At 42.4% G+C, this 22,710-nt stretch overlaps 1 protein-coding gene across 1 annotated transcript in view; it reads right to left on the bottom strand.

The window, feature by feature from the left end:
• The window catches only part of LOC136638530 (protein prune homolog 2-like), a 65,855-nt gene extending 48,070 nt beyond the window's left edge, over positions 1 to 17,785 (bottom strand). The window contains exons 1-6 of the mRNA XM_066612572.1: positions 17,750 to 17,785; positions 16,809 to 16,913; positions 15,267 to 15,469; positions 13,144 to 13,304; positions 5,112 to 5,264; positions 4,277 to 4,371 (exon numbers count right to left, since the gene is read on the bottom strand). Of these exons, the coding sequence (XP_066468669.1) occupies positions 4,277 to 4,371; positions 5,112 to 5,264; positions 13,144 to 13,304; positions 15,267 to 15,469; positions 16,809 to 16,913; positions 17,750 to 17,785 (753 nt within the window). The remainder of the gene's footprint in view (positions 1 to 4,276; positions 4,372 to 5,111; positions 5,265 to 13,143; positions 13,305 to 15,266; positions 15,470 to 16,808; positions 16,914 to 17,749) is intronic.
• Positions 17,786 to 22,710: the final 4,925 nt, after the last annotated feature.

The raw sequence follows: 22,710 nt of genomic DNA, 5'->3' as shown, positions 1-22,710 counted from the left end.
ATCAGGAAACCAGGAATGGTTTCTTGCATACGATGATGCTAATTTTATGCAATGATTTTCTATATTTGAAAGACTTTGGAAAGACTTAGAAGTGTGTTTTGTTTTCTGTATTACTGTATCTGGCTGCCAACACCATGCAGGCAGGTAGACCTGGGCTCTACTTCGTGCAGTAGACCTGGGCTCCAAAGACTTTTCTGGCCGTCACCACCTTCCCCCTGTTCTGTTTTGTCCTTCCCATCCCCCTTTGGGAAGGGGCCCAAAAGAAACTTTGCACCCCTGGTAAAATTCCTCTCAGAGGCCCTGGCCTCAAGTCAGGTACAAGTTACAGTCAAATACTGTAATACGTATTATGAACATTAGTTCATTTTCTTAACATTAGTCATTTTCTCTGGACTGGACCCTTGTCTATGAAGGATACTTTACCTCTTTGTAGGAAAAACTGTAAACTTGCAGAAAGCAGTGAATACGTGGGCCAAAATGACACTGCTTGCACAATCAGAGATGACGTGCATCACAAGTTTTCTTTCTTCCATTAATAACACCTCCATGTCAGAAAAATGTGTCAAGCAGTCATTAGCAGTGGCAGACCTGGGGCAGGGAGGCAAAAGCCCCAAGCGCTGCGCTTGCTACACTCCTACCGCTGCCTCCTCTGCCTGCCTGCCTGCCCCGGCTGCCCGTCCAAGCCGTTCTGCAAGCAGGTGAGGTTCTGCACAGTGCTTGGCAGCAGTCGAGAAGCCTTCTGAGGCTTCTACCACTGTTTCAAGCAATACTTCTGGTTTTGTCAAGAAATCACGTGAGGCTCTGTGAGCCTTGGTAAGTATCCTGGGGGGGGGGCAATGTGTTGGAGGGGGGATGGCAAGTCAGAGGAGGCATGGCATGTTGCAGGCCTGCCCTGAGTTACAATGAGGGCAGGTCCGCTACTGGTCCTTAGCAGTCAAAACACAGAATATACTACAATCAGAGACAAGATAACAGCGATGGGTCACTGATGTGAATAAAGCTATTGCTATGTTTAGCTACACATGAAAATAAGTCATGCCCTTCCTGCAACTAGGACTTCATTCCTGTTGCTTTTAAATGTACAATGGAAAGTTAAATCCGCTAAGTCAGTGGTTCTCACACATTTAGCATCAGGACCCACTTTTAAGAAAAAGAATATTTTCAGGACCTGCCGGAAGTGATGTCATGACCGGAAGTGACACCATCAAGCAGGGAAATTTTTAACAATCCTAGGCTGAAATCCTACCTACACTTGCCCAGGAGTAACTCCCATTTACTATCATTGTTAAAAGCATATATGTGGTAGTCTGTTAAAAGTACAGGTCTGCAACATTTCCCCAAATGCAGTCACATGCTATGGTAGCATCAAGTCTAATATATTAAAAATAAAATATTGAAATGAACAGGGACCCACCTCAAATTGGCTCGCGACCCACCTAGTGGATCCACAGTTTGAGAAACACTGCGCTAAGTAAATATTATACATCACTTTAGGGAAAACAGCTCTTCTCTAAGTCACTTTCAAGAGAATCCCAGTAGAGAAGAAAAAATTATATTCTCAGGGTGTATCATAATACAGGGCAAAAAAGTTAAAATGCACAAGAGGAATTTGGCAGAGTAATATTTTGACATTACTTGGAGAAAACTCCCTAGAAAGGCAACAAAAATGCCACAGTAAAGTTCATCTCATTCCTAAGCTGCCATTCTTTTTTAATGTTAATGCTGCAATGTTTTTAATGTTATTGCAGTGCAATATTGGCACTGGTAAACAATATCCAACAAGCTTATGAATATTAAAAAGAAAAAAGTATAAGCCAATCAAAATGACAGATGCAAAACTCGCTAGCGATATATCCAGTGGTTCTCAAACTTCCCATGAGTTTTACTCTCAGGGTAAGTCTTTGTGGGGGAGGGAGTGAGGGCAGAAATGTGATCCCCAAGAAAACTGGGTGCAAAGCACTTCCTAGTGCAAATGCAAAGAAGAAGTGCTTTGCGCCCACTATTTTTCAATGTTCTAACCATCAGGGAACCCTGGGGAGGGCTGCGCAGGGCTCCCCGCTACTCCCACGACATCCTGCAGCCACCTGTAAATAAAAGCACCCCCTTCCACCCCCGTTAGCAACATGATCCTGGGAATCAAATCGCTGTCCTCGCCCCCCCCGCCCCTTAAAGGGACAGGAGACCCTTTACATGAACTGGTGGTTTGTGACCCACCTGTTTGAGAACCATTGTCCTATAGTATAATCACTAAGGGTGCAGTCCTAACCAACTTTCCAGCACTGGCATAGCTGTGCCAGTGGGGCATGTGCTGCATCCTGCAGTTGGGGGGCATTCACAGAGGCCTCCTCAAGGTAAGGCAATGTTTGTTCCCTTACCTTGGATTACGCATTGCCCTTACCTCAGCTGGAAAGTTGGTTAGGATTGCACCCTAAAGCTTCTGTAGCCAGTTACTAAGAAAGTAACTAAGTTACTAAGATTCATTTTTGAGCTCTAAGGCTACAATCACGAAGTCTAGATCCTATCCTGACATTTCACCCTAACTCTGTAGAGCTTTCTCAAGGGAATAAAATAAAACCAAAAAGTAGTCCGCTGACATCTTAAACTACTGAAACTCACTTGGAGCAAAATATCTTGCTCTACTACTGCCTAAAAAAATATACAGCAAATATTCCTGCCTAAAGCTCAAGGACCTCTAAGCTAGGACAACTGCAACCTGCCCCAGCAGAGCTTATCCCCATTTTAGATGCCAAGGCAGGAATAAGAGTTTTTAAAAAAAAAAAAAAATAGTCAGGTTTCTCCAATCAGCCAGCTGTTAATCAGATTCCAACCTCAATTACTGTATTAACCATTCCATACCTAGTTATCAGTTTCATTTTTCCATAAAGGCACCTACTGTTTCAACCTGTTCCTTGTTAAATTTCAGTGTTAAGTTTTGCTAACAACCAGGCATGGTTAAGACTGAGCATTTCCTCTTTTTTGTTCATGCTGTTATGATGCTTATAGATTTTGATGGCCTCTCTATAAATCCATGCTTGGTATTCTTGTTTCCTCACCAAGACCTGCATCTGATCAAAGTTGATCCAAAGTACAGCACTTAAATTATGTTCCGCTACTGCTGACTTGTCAGCCTGCCCCAGTCTGCAGTATCTTTGGTGCTCTGTACTAACCGCTCTGTATTAGTACTAACTGACCTTTTGGTAGCACCAGTGTAAACTTTACCACACTCATGCGGGATCCTATAGACACCCAGCATATCCCATGGTGATCTGGGATCCTTCACAGAGAATGCAAACACTGCTGAACCATTTTTGTTGGTTTAAAGACTGATTCAATGTCCATCTGTTCCAGAATTTTATTAATACGGTCTCCTTGGGACACCTTGGGTCCCTAAGACCCCTTGGGACACAAGGTCTTTAGAAAACCCACGCACAGGGGCCACTATTTACACTTCGGTTTGAACCACCACCCTCAACAAGAGGGGTCTAATCAATACATTAATGAAAATGGCAGAAAGAATTTCAGACCCCCAATATCTTCAGGAAGAACTGGACCATGTTAAGATGGCATTAGAACAAAATGCGTACTCCCTAGGACTGGTACCAAGAAGGCTCTGGTTCCTAAAAAGGATGGTGTTTCCCCAATACAAGAACAAAGGGATCACATGATGAGGGTCTTTCTACCCTACATCCAAGGAGTAACTGACCATTACACAGGCCAACACACATTTTGCTTCCTTAAACGTTGCACCAATTCCTGGGTATATTTGGGGTGCTGATTCCAAAATTGGCATCCATTCTGCCATAGCCTCTTTACACGGCATAGCCTCTTTAGTGAATGGTTCAAGCAGCTTCCTCCTGAGGAAGCCTACACCATGGCTTCACCAAACGGCTATACCAAACGGATGCCATTTTTGGAATTGACACCCCAAATTCATATCAAACCACCATAAATTTTGGAAGAAACTTTTCTGACCCTCAATTTTGTAGGCCTGTGTTATCAGTAAAATCAGTAAAATTCCCCGGTAGTAGTGCGATCCTTGGGATCGCATTGCTGCCTTCCTCCTCTCCCCACCACATAAAGGAGCAGGGACAAGTGCTTCCCTGGCTGGTGGGTCGAAATCCTTCAGTTTTGGAACCACTGTCCTAAGGAGCTAATTCTATAGAAACAAGCTGCAAGACACAAGTACTCTGACAAAAAATACATTTTTGCAGAAGCATGAAAAAATGGCCTTAAAAATACAGTTCAAAAATCCCATTCCATTCTGCTTTCTCCTTACCTCTAGATTCATATACACAGTACTAACAGCTACTTTAATTTCTCCATCTGACACTTCTTTGAGATCCTTGATCAGAACTTCTTCAATCCTTAGCCCTGTGGACAGATACATCCAAATTATTGGTACATTTACCATATTTTGTCTGTAAATCGCTTTGTAAACTTTTTTTGTTAAAAAAGGTATATAAATACTGATGATGATCATACATACATACATACATACATACATACATACATACATACATACATACATACAATCAGCAAACACAATTTAACAAAGAATATTGGCTCCAGGAATGAAAGTGAATGTTATTTGTTTCTTGTTTGTCAAACTAAGGACCAAATGAGACAATATGCAAAAGATGTATCAAGGCCTGGTAGTGGTGGCCCAGTATCCTCCAGAACAAAAATTATTTTATTGTTGTAGTAAAATTCATATACAAAACGATCCTTTAACTTGTCTCACATATTCTGGAGGGTGTTTAAAATTCTAAAAAAAAATTGGATTTTTCCAAATTCATTGAAAAATTAGGGACTAAACAAATAGGTACAGTTCCTCTAACTTGTTCTAGGCCCAACAAATATGTAACAATAAAATATTACACTAGAAAAGCTTCCATGCACATTTCATTTCAAATGTATCATATCGTATCGCATCATAGTATTTTAAAGAAACACGTGCTAACCATAATTGTAACCAAGATGGTAACACTTTTTTTACATTTTAGAGCTCTCCTGAGAAATATGATGTCGTCTTCCATTTAGTCTAGAAGTAGTCAGTCTCAGTGGATCATAAAGAGCGAGACAGAGAGAACAAAATAAAATAAATGCTGTACCATCTGTGTGAAACTGCACTTCCTGGAGGGCAGTGATAATATCTTCTCGGGGTAGTAGCTCTGGGAATTTCTTCTCCAAACTTGAAAGCACTTCTTCCTGTTCTTCAGAAATTCTTTCAGGAGCAACTGCCATGGTTTTCAAGAGGATGCTCCCTGTGGTGTTTAAAGAAGATAAAGTTAACCCATGAGGACAAAGGCAGAAGAAAAACTAGAGTTCTGATCATGTCAGCCCTAAGAGTCAAGATTGTTTAAAGGCACAGTTATTGTTTTCTTTATTTTCACTATTTCCTGTTCACAGTAAGCCATCTGAAGGAAATTTCTTCAGACTGCACATTTTCCTTCCTAAAGTACCCTTTAATATTCACAGGGAAATACTAAATGGACCGTTTCTGTGTGTAGTTCTCACCACCACAGGTGTGGATCCCAGGAACTAGGAGTAGTCACACAGCAAAATTTAAAGTGGCTATTGACAGTGGCATAGCTCAGGTATCTGGTATAGCTAAGAGATCTGGAACTCTGGCGCACAAAAATATTTAACACCCCCCCCCCCGAGTGTTAATACCCTCCAGAGGCCACAGTACCTCCTGCACATGGCCTTCCAGTGCCTCAGGGCCCAATCCTATCCAATTTTCCGGTGCTGGTACAGCCATGCCAATGAGGCATGCACTGCATCTGGTGGTGTGGGGGTAGTCACAGAGGCCTCCTCAAGGTATGGGAACATTTGCTCCCTTACCTCGAAGCTGCATTGCAGTTGCACCAGTACTGGAAATTTGGATAGGATTGGGCCCTCATAAGGTCTCTTGGAGGACTTAGAAAGGCATTTCCAGTTTCTGCAGAAACCACAAGTGCCTTTTGGAGGCCTCCAGGATGCCTTATAAGGTACAGGCCCTGCACCTCAGAACTCTTTGCAGATGCCTCAGGATCCACCATGGGGGTACAGGTTGGCACCCCCTCAAGGTGTGGTACCCAGGGCAATATACCCACCACTCCCCTTAGCTATGCCACTGCTACTACATGCTGAGGGAACCCTTGTGAAGGAGTAAAAATATGCTAGGAAAATACAAAATACATTAGAAAGTATTTTAACTGATTTGACATGGGATAAAATACTATACCTGGGAATAAGTCCCATTGAATTCAACAGGACTTATTTCTGAGTAGACATGCACAGGCTTGTGCTGTTAAGAGTGGAAAGTAATAGGTAGTAGCTAAGTTGTGAAGCAATACAGGCTCATTAGTTTAGAATTAAAGCTGACTGAAAGATCAGCACTTATTTGTGAGCCTAATTGTACAGAAAAAAAGATCAAGAAGGCTATGCTTCAATACAACTACAGTAACAGTATTTGATTAATTTTATTCTAATGTATTACTTATCAATTGTTTAATTACACTGTGTTGACAACAAACTGAGCAATAAATGCACAACAGCTTTTGCCAAATCATTTCAGGATCTCAATTAGAGAGATAAATATCAGGGCTACGTGATTATAAATGTTGCAGATAGCAAAAGCAATACATAGAAGTAAACTGAAGTGGATTTTTATTTTATAGAGTCGGTTTCCTGACCACTACAGGACACTGGGGTAAAGGATCAGATATCCCTTTCTTTAAAATCATCTATTACAAATCAATCACAGTCAGTTTCCTCAAAATTCAGAAAGGTAAATCTTATGGCCTTCCTATCAAAATATCTCTGCCTCAGAACTGGGCAGAGGGGGCACAGCTCAGTTGTAGAGCACATGCCTTAAGTTCAGAAGGTTCCATGTGAAAACCATGACATTTTCAGGTAGGACAGGAAGATCCCTACTTTAAACCCCGGAATGCTCTGCTAATACTGTCCTAGGTGGACTAATGGTTTAACATAGTATATGTTTTGTCAGGCTGAGTGTAGAGCTATAAGGCAGATATAAAAAGAGCATTCCTAAGCCCATGTGGTGGCAAATAGCCCAAATTGCCATGGTTGAGTTTATCCAGGAGGATAGGAGGACACTAGTGGCATAGCGAGCAGGGCTGGTACACCCTGGGTACCAAGTCAGCAGGAAGTGCTGCATGGCCGCATTTTGCTAGAAGTCTTCTTAAAAGAACAAGCACCCTGGCTGAATGGGTGAGGTCAAAGTGGTTGAAGACGGCCAAGGTTGAACATGGGTTAGCCTTGCCAGCCTAGGCTGCCTTCAGTTGTTCTGAGCTGCTTCCAAGAAGAAGCAACTTGGCTGAGCCCAGCCACTGCAGAGCTCAGAGTGGAACAAAGAGGTGAGTCAGCTGAGCTCAGAGTAGCCCCTTCGGTTGCTCCAAGCCTGGCCGTGTCACTTGAGCCTGGCCACTGCAAACTGCAGAGCAAGTCGGCTCTGCTCCAAGTTCTGCAGCAAGCCAGAACTAATTGGCGGTGACATGAAAACATCATGATGTCACTGCCAATTGTGTTTGCGCACTTGGAGAGGAGACACCATGAGTCACCACACCAGGTATCAACACCACAGGAGGAAACAACTGTTATGTAAAGAGTTCAATAGTGATATTGTATTCGCTAGAACACTCTACTGTAACTGCAAGAGGTCTTTCCACGGGCGTTCTGCTTATCAAAACCATGGATAAGCATATCCGTGGTTTTGGAATCCTTAAACCCTCTGAAAGTGACTGGAACAAAGATCACCTTCAGTGGGCTTTCTGAAGCCCACAGAGGCCGCACAGATCCATCCATGGCCTCCACAGGCTTCAGAATGCCTCCTAGAGGCAAAACAAAACAAAACTACTTCTGGTTTTTTGAGGAAAACCGAATGTTTTTATGCCTGTAAAAGGCATTCTGATGGCTGAGGAAGCCACTGAGCCGCCAAGAGTAGCTCCAGTCACCTTCGGAGGGTTCAGGTTGGGCCAAGTCTGACTGAACACGGGTTCAGGGAACCCACATTGAGCCAGATCTGCAGATAGAAATTCATTGGATAAGTAGGCTCAACCTGTATCACTTATTCAATATATTTATAGTTTGTGATTGTTCTTTGTGCATACAAGATACATTTTTTGAGATAAGATAAAGATAAGATACTTTATTTACGGTCATCCGACCAGCTAGTCACAAACAACAAAACAAAATACACAGAATTAAAACCAACACCCCGTTACACATATGTAAAATCATAAAATCAAATTTTATCAAATACATTTTTTGAGATCTTTGTAATGTTTTAAATATGGCACCCTTATAAAACCACAGTTTTACTACCACATTACTTGTGGGATGCATATACCCACAGATAAGTCCAGTTATACTATAAAAAAAAAGGATACAACCATGCATGTTTACAGGAACTAAAGAATTGTAAATGGGAGGAAATAAGACTGAGAGCAATCATTTCCATTGGGAATCTCACAGCAAGACTGAATCAGTAAGTCTCGAGAGCTAACACATGCTATATCATGGCTGCGGGCAAAACTGTTTGATCGAGAAAGCATAACAGTACCCTTTCAAAAAGGACGCATCTACTTGAACAGAACTAGCAGGCACCTAATTTGAACAGCTGTTGGAAAATATGTCCTTTACAGACACAGAGATTTACACCTGTGTCTACCCTTGAGTCAAACATGGGTATGTTGGTAATCTGGGAACAGCTCAACATGCCCATATCTGACTTCCAAATAATATTCCATATTTTTGCCCCAGGAGGTAAATATAGGTGCTATCCTGAATAAAAACATCATAAAAGGCACTAAACATGGACGCTCTAACTTGTTAATGATCTGAGGTCTGATTCATACAACTGTTTTTCTCACTGTAGCCAATATTTTTTATTACTGGCTATGGCAGCTATAGTGAAAATTCCTGATTTTCCCCATTTTTCCTATTTGGGGAAAAAATTCCCCTCAAGGCTTCTGTGGTGTCTCTATCCAACTTTCCAGCAGCAGTGCAGCCACAATGCAACCCCAAGGTAAGGGAACAAATGTTCCCATACCTTGAGGAGGCCTCTGTGACTGACTCCCCACCACAGGATGTAGTGCACAGCCCACTAGCACAGCTGCACCGACACTGGAAAATTGGATAGGATTTGGCCCTCAGCCTCCTAAAAAGCTGATGAGACTTCATGCTACAGTAGCTATAGTCCTTAGAATTCAGAATTCCTCTCTGAATTTAGAATCATTACACTCTCATAGTAGGTTCTTCTATAGATAGTGTGTTCTGATTTCTCCCCTACCAAACAAAGCAAAAGAAAAAAAAAAAGATTCTCACTATTTATCTTTTCCTTGCCAAAGAACAGCAAAGAGAAATATATATGTTTTCATTAGTATTTCAATTATACAAAATTCCATTTTCAAGATTCTTTTCATCCCTCTTTCTTATATTGGAGACTTCTTGCTTTCTTTACTAAAAAGAATAACAGATCTCTGTTCATGCCCTTTCTCCCCCCCCCCCAAATCTTAGAACTGCTATCAATATCTGTAAATGGTATCAATATCTATAATCAATATCTATAAATGATATCAAAATCTATAAATTGTAGGTGATGTAGTCCATTCAGCCTTTTTAACCATATAGGAAAAGGTAAACCATCGGTACTATGAATTAACCACCTTGCAAAACAATTTTTCAAAATGCTGGCTTCTTCCCAAACTCTTTAAAAGCAACATTTAACCCTTTAAAAAGCTGATGTGAGCTGCTAAACTAACAATCAAATCCAAGCCCCAATGGATCATCCATTGCAGTGGATGGTATTTTGTGGGCTGTGTCTCACCATGAATCACAATGATGTTCCTTGCTTCACATTGCAATTGAAGTATTTGAATTGAATTGAATTGATTGAATTGAATTGAATTGATAGTATTTACATGTTACTATCTGTGCACCTTGTGGTATCCTTCAAGGCCTTATACAAACAAACAGAAGGATGTGTTTTCGAGAGCGCACTGACCCAAGATACCTGACAATCAGTTTCCTGAATTACACCCTTGCCAGCTGGCTCCAACCAAAAATGTAATGATTCAGCAATTTAATGGATCCTGGGTTTGGCAACAGTCCCCTAGTAAGCCTCTCTTGGGAAATAAAATGATACAGGCTCAAGTCTCTGGCAGATTTTCTAATTGTTTGCTTCTGGCACACACCCAGAAACAGAGCAGGCCTTGACTAACAACAGAGCCTACCTTAGAGTACTTTGATTCTTGAAGCAGGTTCTGTCGGAGTCTACTGGGAAGAATTAATTTACTGTGTACACGGAGATGTGACAAAGATATCAGGGAAAAGCAGAGCCTAAAAAGAAATTTGACTGTGCAGCCCATCCCACAGAATAATTCTAATCTTTACACAGATATGATTTATACTTATTTAAACAATGAGGGTATGATCCCTGATGGAAAAGGGGGGTCTGGGCATCTATATTAAGCAGGGTTATAAAAAGGATGACACCTTTTCTGGAAGCAACCCACCCTCTCCCACTAGACTGCTGTTCAGAATAAAATAGGAATGGGGGAGAAAAAGATTTCTCAGTGACAAAAATTACAGTTTAAAAAAAACGCACATGTCTTTTGTAGTTTGCTCAGTGGTGAACTTGTGGTACAGAGGATCCTAAAAATGATCTTCTTTGCATGTGTGGGAGGGTTCTTGTTACAGTCAAAGCCATGCCAGGTCAGCAGAGCATGGAGGACACGTCCTTCTCATCGCAGAGGAAAGGGAGAAAAAACAGAAAGGAGTCCCTAACTAGAGAGGGGCACACCACCCACAAGTCAAAGAGAGACAAGGTATGGGATAGGTAGTCCTCTGAATAATACAGTGAGCCTGGTGTCCTGTAGGTGGCATTGTACTTATTTCGGAAGAAGAAGAAGAAGAAGCAGAAGAAGCAGAAGAAGAAGGTCAAATAGCGAATAATGGAGAATTAGGGGCAATTAGTATAACAGCATAGAGCTAGATTGAAAATTAGATTTAAAAAATTTCTCACTTGTAATCAAGCTTCTGAAACATGACTTCAGTTCTATAAATCAGAAGGGAGTACATTAAGAAATTATAAGTGATACTGAATAGAACAGAAAAAAATGGTTGCTCTTGATTGTGCAGGTAGCTCAGGGCTGCAGGCAAACAGGAAGGCTGAGTGGGGATTTCAGCATTTGCAGGAGACAGAAAAGCATATAAAGGGCAGGTCTCATTGCTAGTGACTCTAGGCAGTGCCTCAGTCTGTAGGGAATATTTCTGCTACAACAGTACATGAGAGGAATGTTCCACTCTGTATACTGGCTTCATGCATTTGCTTCCACTGTTCAGGAACAGTGGGGGAAAAGAACAAAGGGCCTGATGGATGTGGAAGGGCAAGGCAACTAAGTGTTCCCCACAGTATTTTAATTTTTTCCTCATATTTTTTTGCTTGAGTCTATCACTGAAGTTATCAGGGAAGACTGACAGGCACAAGTTCACTATGCTCCAGAAAAGTAGCACAGCCTTTGAAGTTAGCTGTAACTGATAAAATGCAGTCTTGGTCATGGCCAACACATGATTAACCAAGAGCAAAGCTGGGTTTGGAAAACTCCCAGGTTGCCGACCTGGTCTTTGCAATAGATTGCAGTCCCGTCCATCACAGACATTTTCACCTGTCAATATGAATCTCATTAGGAGGAGAGGATGACATATGGATCCCAGTGAATGTGAGCAACCTAGTACAATGGTGTTAATCAGGCGAGCAGGTTGAATATGGCCTGCAGAAGCTCTTTATCCCGCGCCACATGATAACTGGGCTCTCCCAACACCACTATCAGCTGTTCTCAGCTGCTATTGTCTCAGCAGCAGCACTGCTGAAAGGGTGGAGTTGGGAGAGCCCAATTATCATGCAGGCCACCTTTTAGCAGCTGCTTCTGCTGAGATGTCACTGCTGAAAGGGCAGACCATGTGATAATTGGGCTCTCTAAGCATCTCCCTTCTAGTAGCACTGCTTCTGCTGAGGTGCTAGGAGGGAGAGACATAAGAAGACTTTATAAGGGGCCGAGCAGGGGGCATTGAACACATATCCACCACCTCGCTCACACTCTGTCATCACTGACAGAGCCAGCCCCTTCCTCTGTGCATTTCTTTAATCAAAGCAGGAAATATTGGGAGGGCACAATACATTGCTTGATTTGTGGAAAGAGCCCATTTGGATGAAAGAGTGAGATCACTGCATTCTGATCCTTACAGTGCAGTGATCTGGCTCCCTCCCTTTCCTCCTCTGGACTCCTTTAAAGAGGAAAGGTGGGGGAAGAAGCAAGATCGCTCTTTCCTCATCTGGGCTCTTCAAACAAAGGAAAAACTATAGAGTACTCAGGGAATGATCCCAACATGCTTCACACTTCCTGCTTTGATTCAAGAGTCCGCATGGAAGAAGGAACCAGGTAAGGGTGTGGTGGAGCTATGTGCTACCTCATGCAGCCCAATAGCTATAGCCGATATACTCACACAGTATATCTTTGATGACCAAATGGTGGGATCAAACAACCAGGTAGTCAGGGCCTTCTTGATCACATTGATCTTGTGAGCTTCTACAGAATATCTGATTAGCCCCTATTCAGCACAGAATACTGGGCTATATAAACTCTAAATGGAATTATTTTGCTTCACATCATCTTATGCCTTACTGGACAATGGCAGGGAAAACTTGTCAACCTGGGATCCATAGGAGATAAATGCAGTAAGAGAAAAGGGCAAAATTAGATCCATATATACGTGAGCATATTCACTGTCTGCTGTATGTCATTATTTTCCAAATCCCATATGCCATAGGAACAAAGCTAAAACAACTGCAGGAGATATATTCTGTTACCCAACTGGCATGCAGACATCATCACTTAATATTCCTGTCTAATGATACAGCAAACACCCCAGTCATGCATATTTTTAAATGCACATTTTCAATACCCCTTATAATGTTACTCTTTAACAAACTCTTTACACCCTGCTTCCTTCATGCAGTTTCCTATGCTCTTCAAAAGGACTGTTAACCAAAGAATGGATCGCAGTCTCTCTGCATGAGCAGATGCAGAAACACTCCATTAAACTTTTCAGTATTTAATATAAAGAGTAATCTCTCACCTCTGAGGAGATGAGCCAGTTGCCGAGTGATTAACTCTGGTGCCTCTTGGAGAATCTCTTTTGCTACTAGAGAGGAAGATTCTAATAACTCCAGGTTGCCATCACATTGCTCTTCAGGGTTGATGACTTTGACAACAGCTGACTCCAAAATTTTGTCTTCACTAAAAAGCAAAATTTTCAATCATCTCTATTATGTATTTTGTCTAAACTCTCTAATGCAACACTGTGGTAGTCCCATACATAGTAAAGCAATACTTTTAAGTGAGATTAGTAGCAAATCTTATTATGTCACAGCCTTTTAATAACTGTTATTTTTGATCTGCTGAAAATGATGATCCACAGAACATGCTTATACAGGTGGGGCCTCTATCTGCAGCTTTGGCACCCATGGATTTGATTCAGAATGGGTGCTGGACCTGCACTGGAGAGTCTCACCTGACCTCCCAGACATGACCTGGGAGGCTTTGTGAGGCCCAGGGAGGCCACACACAGCCTCTCTGGGCCTCAAAAAAACCCCAGAGATGTTAAAAAGGTATTGCCGGTTTTTGCAAAAACTGGAAGTGTCTTTCTGACAACTCCTAGGGACTTTCTGAGGCCTGGAGAGGTTGTGCCTTGCCTCTCCAGGCCTCAGAACACCTCTGGATATGACTGGAAGGCAGCTCTGATCATATCTAGCAGTCCTCTGATGGTCTCCACCTGCAGATTCCATTATTCATGGATTTTTGTACCCAAGGCAGGCGTGTGTGTCAGGAATGAATCCCCCATGGATACCAAGGGCCAACCTGTATACCTGTCATCTACAAGTTTGATCCTGAGGGGAGATTTAAGAATACCACTTCATGATAGCAGAAGCACAAAAAGAAAAAGGATGACTCATGAAAACTTCTTTTTGTAGTGCTTCCAGTAATGTCCAAAGGCTTCTCAATGCATGTGTGAACTAGAGGCAAGCTTTCTCAAGATTCATCCCTTTCTGTACCCAGGCAAGTCCGAGTTTTTGCATGTGTGCAGTCAATATGCACAAAAGCACAAGAATTACTTGTGATTAACTGTGGGCGCTAGGCAAGGAGACAGCCTTTGTGCCTTCCTCAAAAACTTCCTCCTTTGGCAGAGGATCTTTGAAGGCGATCCTTCAAAGTTAGTTGCTGAATGCTGTCCTCCGGAAGAGGAGGGAGGGAGGGAGGAAGAGAAGAAGCACACATTTCTGTAGAAGACTTTGGTATTTGGTAGCTGGTCCAATATGGCAGTTCTCCAAAGATCTTCTGAGGGAATAGGGAGGAGAAACTTTGGGAAAGGGGTGGGATCTTTCTCATCCTTTCTTTTTCCCTTGCCAGCAGGATACAAAATCTGAAATGCACTACTCATGCCAAAGGTTTCTTCCTCTTCAAGGAGAAAAAGTGTGAGACACACAGTGACAGTTTATGGGATGTGAAGCAAGCAGCATACCTTCTTCATGTGACCACCTTGCGTGCAAACATTCCATAAAAATCTACTGGTGCAAACATAAAATGCAAACAAAACTAAAAGTGCTAAGTGATTCAGCTAGTTCCAATAAGCATTTAACTACAGCAGTGGAATAAATCCAGTTCTGGTGGAAAAAAATTAATCCACTTCAATTGCATCACTTTCCAGGTAAAGCTCTCAAAACCCTGCCCTATTCAAGACAAGATTTTCAAATTGACAGTCCAATCCTATTGAAATTGCTTGCACTGTATCCCAAAGGGGAATTTTGCAGTCTGGAGGTCTCCTTGATATAAGGAGAGAAAGCCCCAGTCGCGACAACGGGTCTATTCGAACCTGCACTTGGTGCAAGTCTGAGTGAATCCATGCTGGTGGATCTTGCCCAGGAAGAGGGATAGGATACAGTGTGTGGCAGCAGGACCCAATCCACCCAACCCCCACTCTTTTATTTTTAAGTGTAACAATTACATTGTATGATACAAAGTCTCCCTCACAGTAGATACCAGAGAGAGGCAAAGCCACATATATGATACAATCTCCCTTCATACACATGAACCAGCCTTGGATGGAGAGAGAGAGGATTTTCAATGGCAGCCAAGGACAAATCAATGCTTGCAGAGCTCAAGCTGGTTTTCCTATTAATCAAATACACAGCACTTACATACCTTGTCAGTGCACTGCTGTTCACAAGTGTAAGAGACAACTTCCCTTCACTATTCAGCTGATACAAATTGATTTCATCACGGAAGACATGGAGAGATTCTGGAATATTTAGTTCCTCCAAAATAAACCTAGTTTCTGTGTTGTAGTAGAATTCTCTTCTTGGTATATTCAGTACGGGCAAGCACAGAACATCAGGTGGACTCACCTACAAAGACATTTCTATGAAATAGAAAGCACTCAAAAATGTGAATAATTTTTTCTTTTTATAGAGGTCCCAATCCAATCCTTTGGCAACCCATGCATTGGGATCATGAGACCCATTAGTGTAGGACAAGATAGGATGGGCTAAGACATAGCTATCTTCAGTTAAATACTCAGATGCTCCAGTGAAACTCTTCTCCACCACAAGTTTATACATGAGATTTTTCCTACAGTGTGTGCATAGTGGGGCGTATACATTTATGTGCATTGTCATGTGCGTCCATTGCACAAATTTCTACTTTGCAACATGGATATGGGTTTAGAAATTTTAGTTTCACATATATGCTCATCCAGCAATACAAACAATTTTAATATCTGACAGCATATTCAGGCTTTTTTTCCTACAAAAATAAATAAATGAAAATAACATTTTTTCTATACATGTACATATATTTCACATATTACACATATATTACACATGTTTCACATATTATTACTAATAGCATTTTCTATTATTTTATATCCCTATATTATTATAATTATTGCTTTCATTATTATTTTTTAAATACCTACAAATGGACAGGGTGCGTTATAGTGGTTATGAAAGGAACAGCCCTTGTCCACATGGTTACAATCTAAAAAATGAGCTGGTACAGCAGCAGGAGGGGGCAAGAAAGGAAAGGGATGGAGGAAAGAAATCATATTGGGAAGGCCTAAGCAAACAGGAGGGTCTTTAAATTATCATTTGTGGTGATGGTGATCAAGGTAGATGTCAATATGAATGGTATGCAAAAGATGAGAGGCAGCTCAGGAAATTACATCCAGCCGTAGACAGAGGTGAAAATCCTGGGCTTATGGAGAATAAAATTACATAAACCAAATGAGCCTTGACAGCTGGACAAAACTACATATAAAAGAAAATGGAAGGAATGAAACAATATCCCAGTATTAGTTCACAGGTCACAAAATTACTGAGAATATTTTATTGGTGACCTGATTTTTTTTTTTTTTTTTTTTTTTTTTGCCATTCTGACAGCATGATATGGCTGCATAGGGCATGGATCCTAAACTTGGCTTAGGGCCCAATCCTATCCAATTTTCCAGTGCTGGTGCAGTTGTGCCAGTGGGGTGTGCGCTGCATCCTGTGGTGGAGCAGCAGTCACTGGGGCCTTCTTAAGGTATGGGAACACATGTTGCCTGTCCATAGGGCTGCACTGTGGGTACAACGGAGCTGGAAAGTTAGATAGGATTGGACCTTACAATGCTTCAATTAGGTTAAGAAGATAAAGACATTAAAATGCAATTATTTAAAGCATAATGTAATATCAATAGAAAATATTTACCTTTTCAAGATAGTAAGCATATGTTAAAGCTGAAATAAGAGAGTCCAAATCACAGGGCTTTTTCCCAAGAACTACGTGTACTTTATTCAGTGGTTTATTCCGACTCTGAAAACAGAAGACAGATTTCAAATAGCAGGAAACAAGGAAAACAGTCATATGTCAGCTTCTGAAGCAAGAAAATATTTTGCAAAATTAATATGTTCCAAGGCTTGTGTCATTACACAGAAGCAGGTCATCTGTGTCCTTCTGCACTTACAGGATTAAAACTTCTGGAATGAAACAAGGGAGGAACAATTCTGTCCTAATTAGCCTTAACTGGAATACTGTATTCAGATTAATCATCGCATTTTTAGAAGATCTGATTTCACAGGAAGGATCATATGTCTCCCAATAAAGTCTGTCAGCTTTCTTTTTTAACCAGTCTTACAGTTCAATCCTTGCCATACTGCAGCATGCAGCTGCACCAATAGAGACAGCACTACAAACTATGGTGGGGGAGAGGCAATTAGACAGCCTGCAGGAGGTAAGTAAAAATATTTACTTACATAAATATTTAGAAAAAGTATTTTTTTACATTCTCCCCTGTAACATTTACATTCTGCCCAATCACCAATGGTCTCCTCGGACCCTTGCAAGCCATTTTGCTGGCATAAGCCCAAGGAGAGAAAATGGCCAGGAGTATTCAAAAAGAGGAGACAGTCAAGATCCTGGTGCAAGTCACTACCACTGGAATTCAACCTTCCTCCCACTCCTCACCCTGAAATTCCCCCTGCCATTCCCATTCCCTGCCCATGAAATGACTTTACTACCAACTTACACAGGCCAACACACATTTCACTTCCTAAAACGTTACACCAATTCCTGGGTATATTTGGGGTGCCCTGCTCTGCAGGATCCAAGGTGCTCATGGAGGGCTCGGTGCACTACACGAGCACCTTTACCTTATCGCCAACATTTTGGTCATCACGCCTCCACATCATGCCTCCCTCGCCCTCTCTCTGCCCCCCACTGGCCTCCCCCCTTCCCAAATGCCTCGTCCCCGCCCCCGTCCCTGCCCCCGCTTACTGTGCTGCGGCTCGGCGGTCCATGAGACCACCAAGCCACAGAAGCTGGGCGACCGCCCTGTGCTATCCCAGCACCAGCCAGCACTGGGCTAGCACAGGTGGGAGCCCAGCAGAGAGGCTCGCAAACATGCCTTACGGCACGTTTGCGACAGTGCACGGTGGTACGAAGCTGTGCCGCCAAGCACAGAATTGGGCTCACAGACATCAAAAAGAAAAAAAACCTGAAATGATACTGAAGCCAGCACTTCAGCAGAGCCCACAGCAGATCTTGAATTAGGAAACTTGCAGGAGAAAGAAGGGAATTCACCTGTGTACCACAAACAAGCTTTGGCCAAAGAGGAAAATGCTGGGAGACCATATCCATATTCTCTGCCTTCTGTTATCAAATTTCTTGCTCCCTTGGTAAATATAATGCAGGCTCCTGGAAGAGTTATGCTAGGAAACTCTTAGGCCCTTTACTTCCCTTGGAGCAGGTGAAGGGAATCTCTTGGATCTCTTTTTTATGTTTCAATTAAGGCCACCAGTTCCTGCTAAAGCACCACGATGCAATCTGTTTCACATGTTTGTATTTTCTTTCTCAGATACAACAGACACTCTGCAAAAATGTCTTCTCCCTTGAGTTCCAGCTGAACTGTCATCATTCAGTGAAAACACCTCTTTTTCCTGCCCCCAGTGTCACAGAAACTTTTTCTCTTTTTCAGAGAACAATGACTATAATTCAACTAACGCCTATCATCTCACCTTCAATATACATGTTATATTTAGTCAATGTAGCCTAAAGACATTCAATTAGCTATTACAAAATATTGAGAGGTCAAACTTGAGATTTTCTCTTCAGGTTTGGAGAAAACTTCCTAAGGAATTGATTTTGCCTAGCAGGAATCCTTCTGCAGTCACTAATTCCCAGATTAATAACAACTCGAATTCCCCAAATAGTGAAGACTAGGAATGAGATGCAACCCAGGTGGATGATCTGCATTTGGGGCTTTTAATAAAACTTGAATGTCTCCCTGAACAAGTATTTTCAGAATTTCAGATGATGCTTAAAAGTCTTCTAAACTGTTTGCAGGATAATATGCAATAACCATTATTTTTATTAAAAATAATTTTTTATTAGGATGATTACAACACATGAAACAGGTTGAATGATGACAAGTTCCACTGAAGCAATGGAAATTAATACTGATAAATTTTTGTTGATGGTTTGGCTCCACTGGTTCAACAATATTGTATCCCAAACCTGAGGTGACATAGATTTCAACCTACCAAATCAAACACCATTATTCTAATAACTCAGTTCTAGTTGGTCCTTACACCACTGGAACACTGTTCTGCTAGCATAAGACTCCTTAAAGCTGTCACATAGCTCTGCTCTTCCGAACTGCAGACTCTGCAAAGGCCGTACACAAAGTAGCAGGGAGAACAGGTAGGCATAATGGTGCAGCAGTGGGCATAATGGGAGAGCAGCAGGAGTGTGTCAAAGATCGGAGGGGGTGGCACTCAGCATGGGCAACTTACACCAGATGCTATCCCCTCCACAGTGAATCAACAAGTTATCTCCTCAAACTTGCACCAGTTAAAGAGCTGCACAAGTCTGAGGAGACTGATTGGCGGTCAAGGGGCTTATGAAGGGGTACGGAAATCTATTTTCCCTTTCCCCTTCCAAACCACCCAAACAGCCCCTCTACCAGAGCATGCAGCACAGCCCATTTTGGCATGGCAGCATGCTATGGAGAGGCAAAGTTTGGGTCCTTAGACACTCTGTAGAGTGTAAACTAATCCAATCCTGAGCTGCCCAGGGTGTGAGGCTGTGGCAGCACCGAAAATTGCTGCCGCTGCATCCTGCATGCTTTAGGCAACCACTGCCAGTTCCTCAGGAGAAGGGGACTTTTGTCAACTTTCCCCAGGTAAACAAAGTAGCCCCACAATGAGGCTACTCAATCCACTGCCAACCAAAAGGTCGGCGGTGAATCAGGTGTCTCTGTGTTGGGCAGTGAGCCTGACATGGAGGCTTTGGATCTGGTAGAGCATCACTCCACTGGTTCCACTCCCTCCCTCCCTGCTTCCTCCCCTCCGCACACCTCCTCCCTGCCCTCCGCCCACCTCCGCCTACTCCCTGCCTCTCCCCATGCACCCACTTATCTCTCCGTTGCTCAGTAGACCATGCAATTGCTGAGCAGTGGAGCTCAGGTACCCACCCGGTGGCACCCACCCACCAGTGCTTGCCTAGCGGTAGGACCTGCAAACGTGCCTTAAGGCACGTTTGTGACAGTACATACTGGCAGTGAACCAGCACGCCGAGCTCAGGATTGGGCTTTAAGACTGGGTGAATGTTCTTGCTCTTAAAGGCTCTCTGATATAAGACTTAACCTGTTGTCTTCAGTTTGGTGAATACAGGAAGAAGCTTTTGCCACCAAAAACTTAATTGCAAAATCAGAAACAGGGAAGAACCAGAAACAGGGAAGGGGAGAGAAGAACAGGGCAAAGACTAATGCAGGGAGGGGAGTCTACTCAAGGCTGAGAAGGGGGCAGTATCAGTGGCAGCAGCTTAGCTTTACCTGAACGAGACCTCCAGGACTGCCTCCTCCAAGGATGTAGGGCATGCTCCAGTGGCATGTCTGCATTGGTGGGGGGGGGCCTATGAAGAGGATTGGGCTGTTAGTGTCAAATTCTCCACTCATTGCCGTCATTTTTGATATGCCCTTATACTGGTAATACTGCTGTGAAGGCATATTCACAACCTGTGAAGGATGTGAAGGCATCTGACACTGCAGATTTTCCTAGCAGTGCTCCTCCACTGCAGTTTGCAGCTACTTTTGGATGTGCTTTTCAGACTGTTTTGAGCAGACAAAATATGTTTCAGCAAAACATTATATGTCAAGGCTTTTAGGAATCTGACTCAATATTGAAAAAGGGCTGGAAAGCATTTTGTTAAAGGTGTTTGGCACACTGCAAGCTGTTGTCAGGTTGTTTTTTTTAAGTGCACCATAGTCTACCTGAAATCAGTTCATAATCACATTTAAAAACAAAGTGATCTATGCCACCAATGTATTAAAATATATGATAACAAATGCAGTCAGCATTTTCCATACCATATGCTTGTAAATGTTATTCTACAGGGAACCAATTAAAACTATGGAAAACTTGGAATACAGACATATGGACCAAGACAGAGCAACTTATCTTGTCACTGTGCTGCTTGCTCAGTACATTGATAAGGGAACTGATAATACTGTATTAAGGGGCAATTAATTGCTAGTTTAATTAGAGCTTGTTTCAGTGTACAGCTATAAACTAGAACCATGGTTCTCGGCTTACTATGTCATAGTTTGATGCTGGCATGTGATCAGTGCTTTACTAAGCTACTTTAAGTCACTCCTGGAGTAGACTTCTGGTCACAGTGTCGTATCTGCTTCCTCTCATAAAACTTTCTCCAGCTGATCACCTTGAAAACATGGTAAGATAAGAATTCCTTCTAGTCCTTTACATACACATACTCGTCTGGGCAGCCTGAGTATGAGATCAGAAGTTCAATATACAACAAATTTTAGCACTGCAGTGTCTGAAATAAGGGTATTGATCATTTCTACAGAAGGATAAAGTGGAACTAATGGGGAAGTGCTTGATGGAAGCAAGAAGTGGACTATGTTGCTCTTAATTAAGAGCCAATCAGTAAAAGATACATGATACAATCCTTGCATAACACAAGAAACGTGGCAGAATCAGACAGGGAATTAATCACATGAGAGTCTGACCCTTATTTGTGTCCTGTTGTCATAATTTCATGCATTTCCACGCTCCAAATCCACATCTATGGGTGTGACAGACAGTGGCATGGATAGAATTTAACAACCTGCTGTTGACTAATGCAGCAGCTCCATGTCAAGTGTCACACGGAGCACCGTCCTTAGAGTTTTGGCTTTTTGGCACTGTACCTTCAATGACTGCCAAATAAATAGATTAAGCTTTTTCCTGGCACAGAAATTCAGTGAATAATCTGTTGTTTTCTGCTTGTTTGCAGTTTTTAAAGTCACAGAATCTTTGTCCATAATGGCAATTTGATGATTGAATTAATAGGGCACTGCTCAGAATCATTATCTGAAGCCCAGGCATGTCATGTCTGCTTTTTTTTATGTCTGTCTGCACCTGACTGCTCTGCCTCTGTATCCACCCTTATCTGACAGTCATACCACTGGAGTTAAATGCTACCCTTTCAACTGCCATGACTGACACGCAGGAGACAGACAGACAGACAGACAGACAGACAGACAGACAACCATTCTCCTTTTCATGTTGAACAGGCTACCACTTCCATGGCAAGTTCTTCATCAAGTTCAGAACACAGGGACATTTTAAAGGACTCCAGTTGGGAAAGGAGAGCTAGTCTATTTTGCATGACACCTACAGTGAAACAGGGACATTAACTGAGTTGGGCCCTACAGTAGCCTCACACTATAAGGTATTTGACAGAATCGTTTACTTGGTGTTACCAAAACAAATAGAAATAGTACACTATACTGCAGTGGTTCCCAAACTGTGAGCCGTGGCTTCCCAAAGGGCCATGGAAACCAATCAGGGGAGCCATAGAATCCTCACGAGAAACCCGCTGCCCTCTACAATGTAGCTCTAATGGGAAATTACAGCCAATGTCCTAGTACAGTCAGCTACTAGTAGTAGTTAGCTACTGTTACCCTGCACATGCCCGATTTCGTCTGATCTTGGAAGCTAAGCAGGGTCAGGCCTGGTTAGTGCTTGGATGGGAGACCGCCTGGGAATACCAGGTGCTGTAGGCTTATACCATAGTCTTTTGAGACTGAAGGTTGCCAACCAACTATGTC

Source organism: Tiliqua scincoides, chromosome 2 (genome assembly GCF_035046505.1).
Source record: "Tiliqua scincoides isolate rTilSci1 chromosome 2, rTilSci1.hap2, whole genome shotgun sequence".
Taxonomy (NCBI): domain Eukaryota; kingdom Metazoa; phylum Chordata; class Lepidosauria; order Squamata; family Scincidae; genus Tiliqua; species Tiliqua scincoides.
Note: the sequence above shows the minus strand (reverse complement) of the source record. Positions and strands in the feature narration are given on the sequence as shown.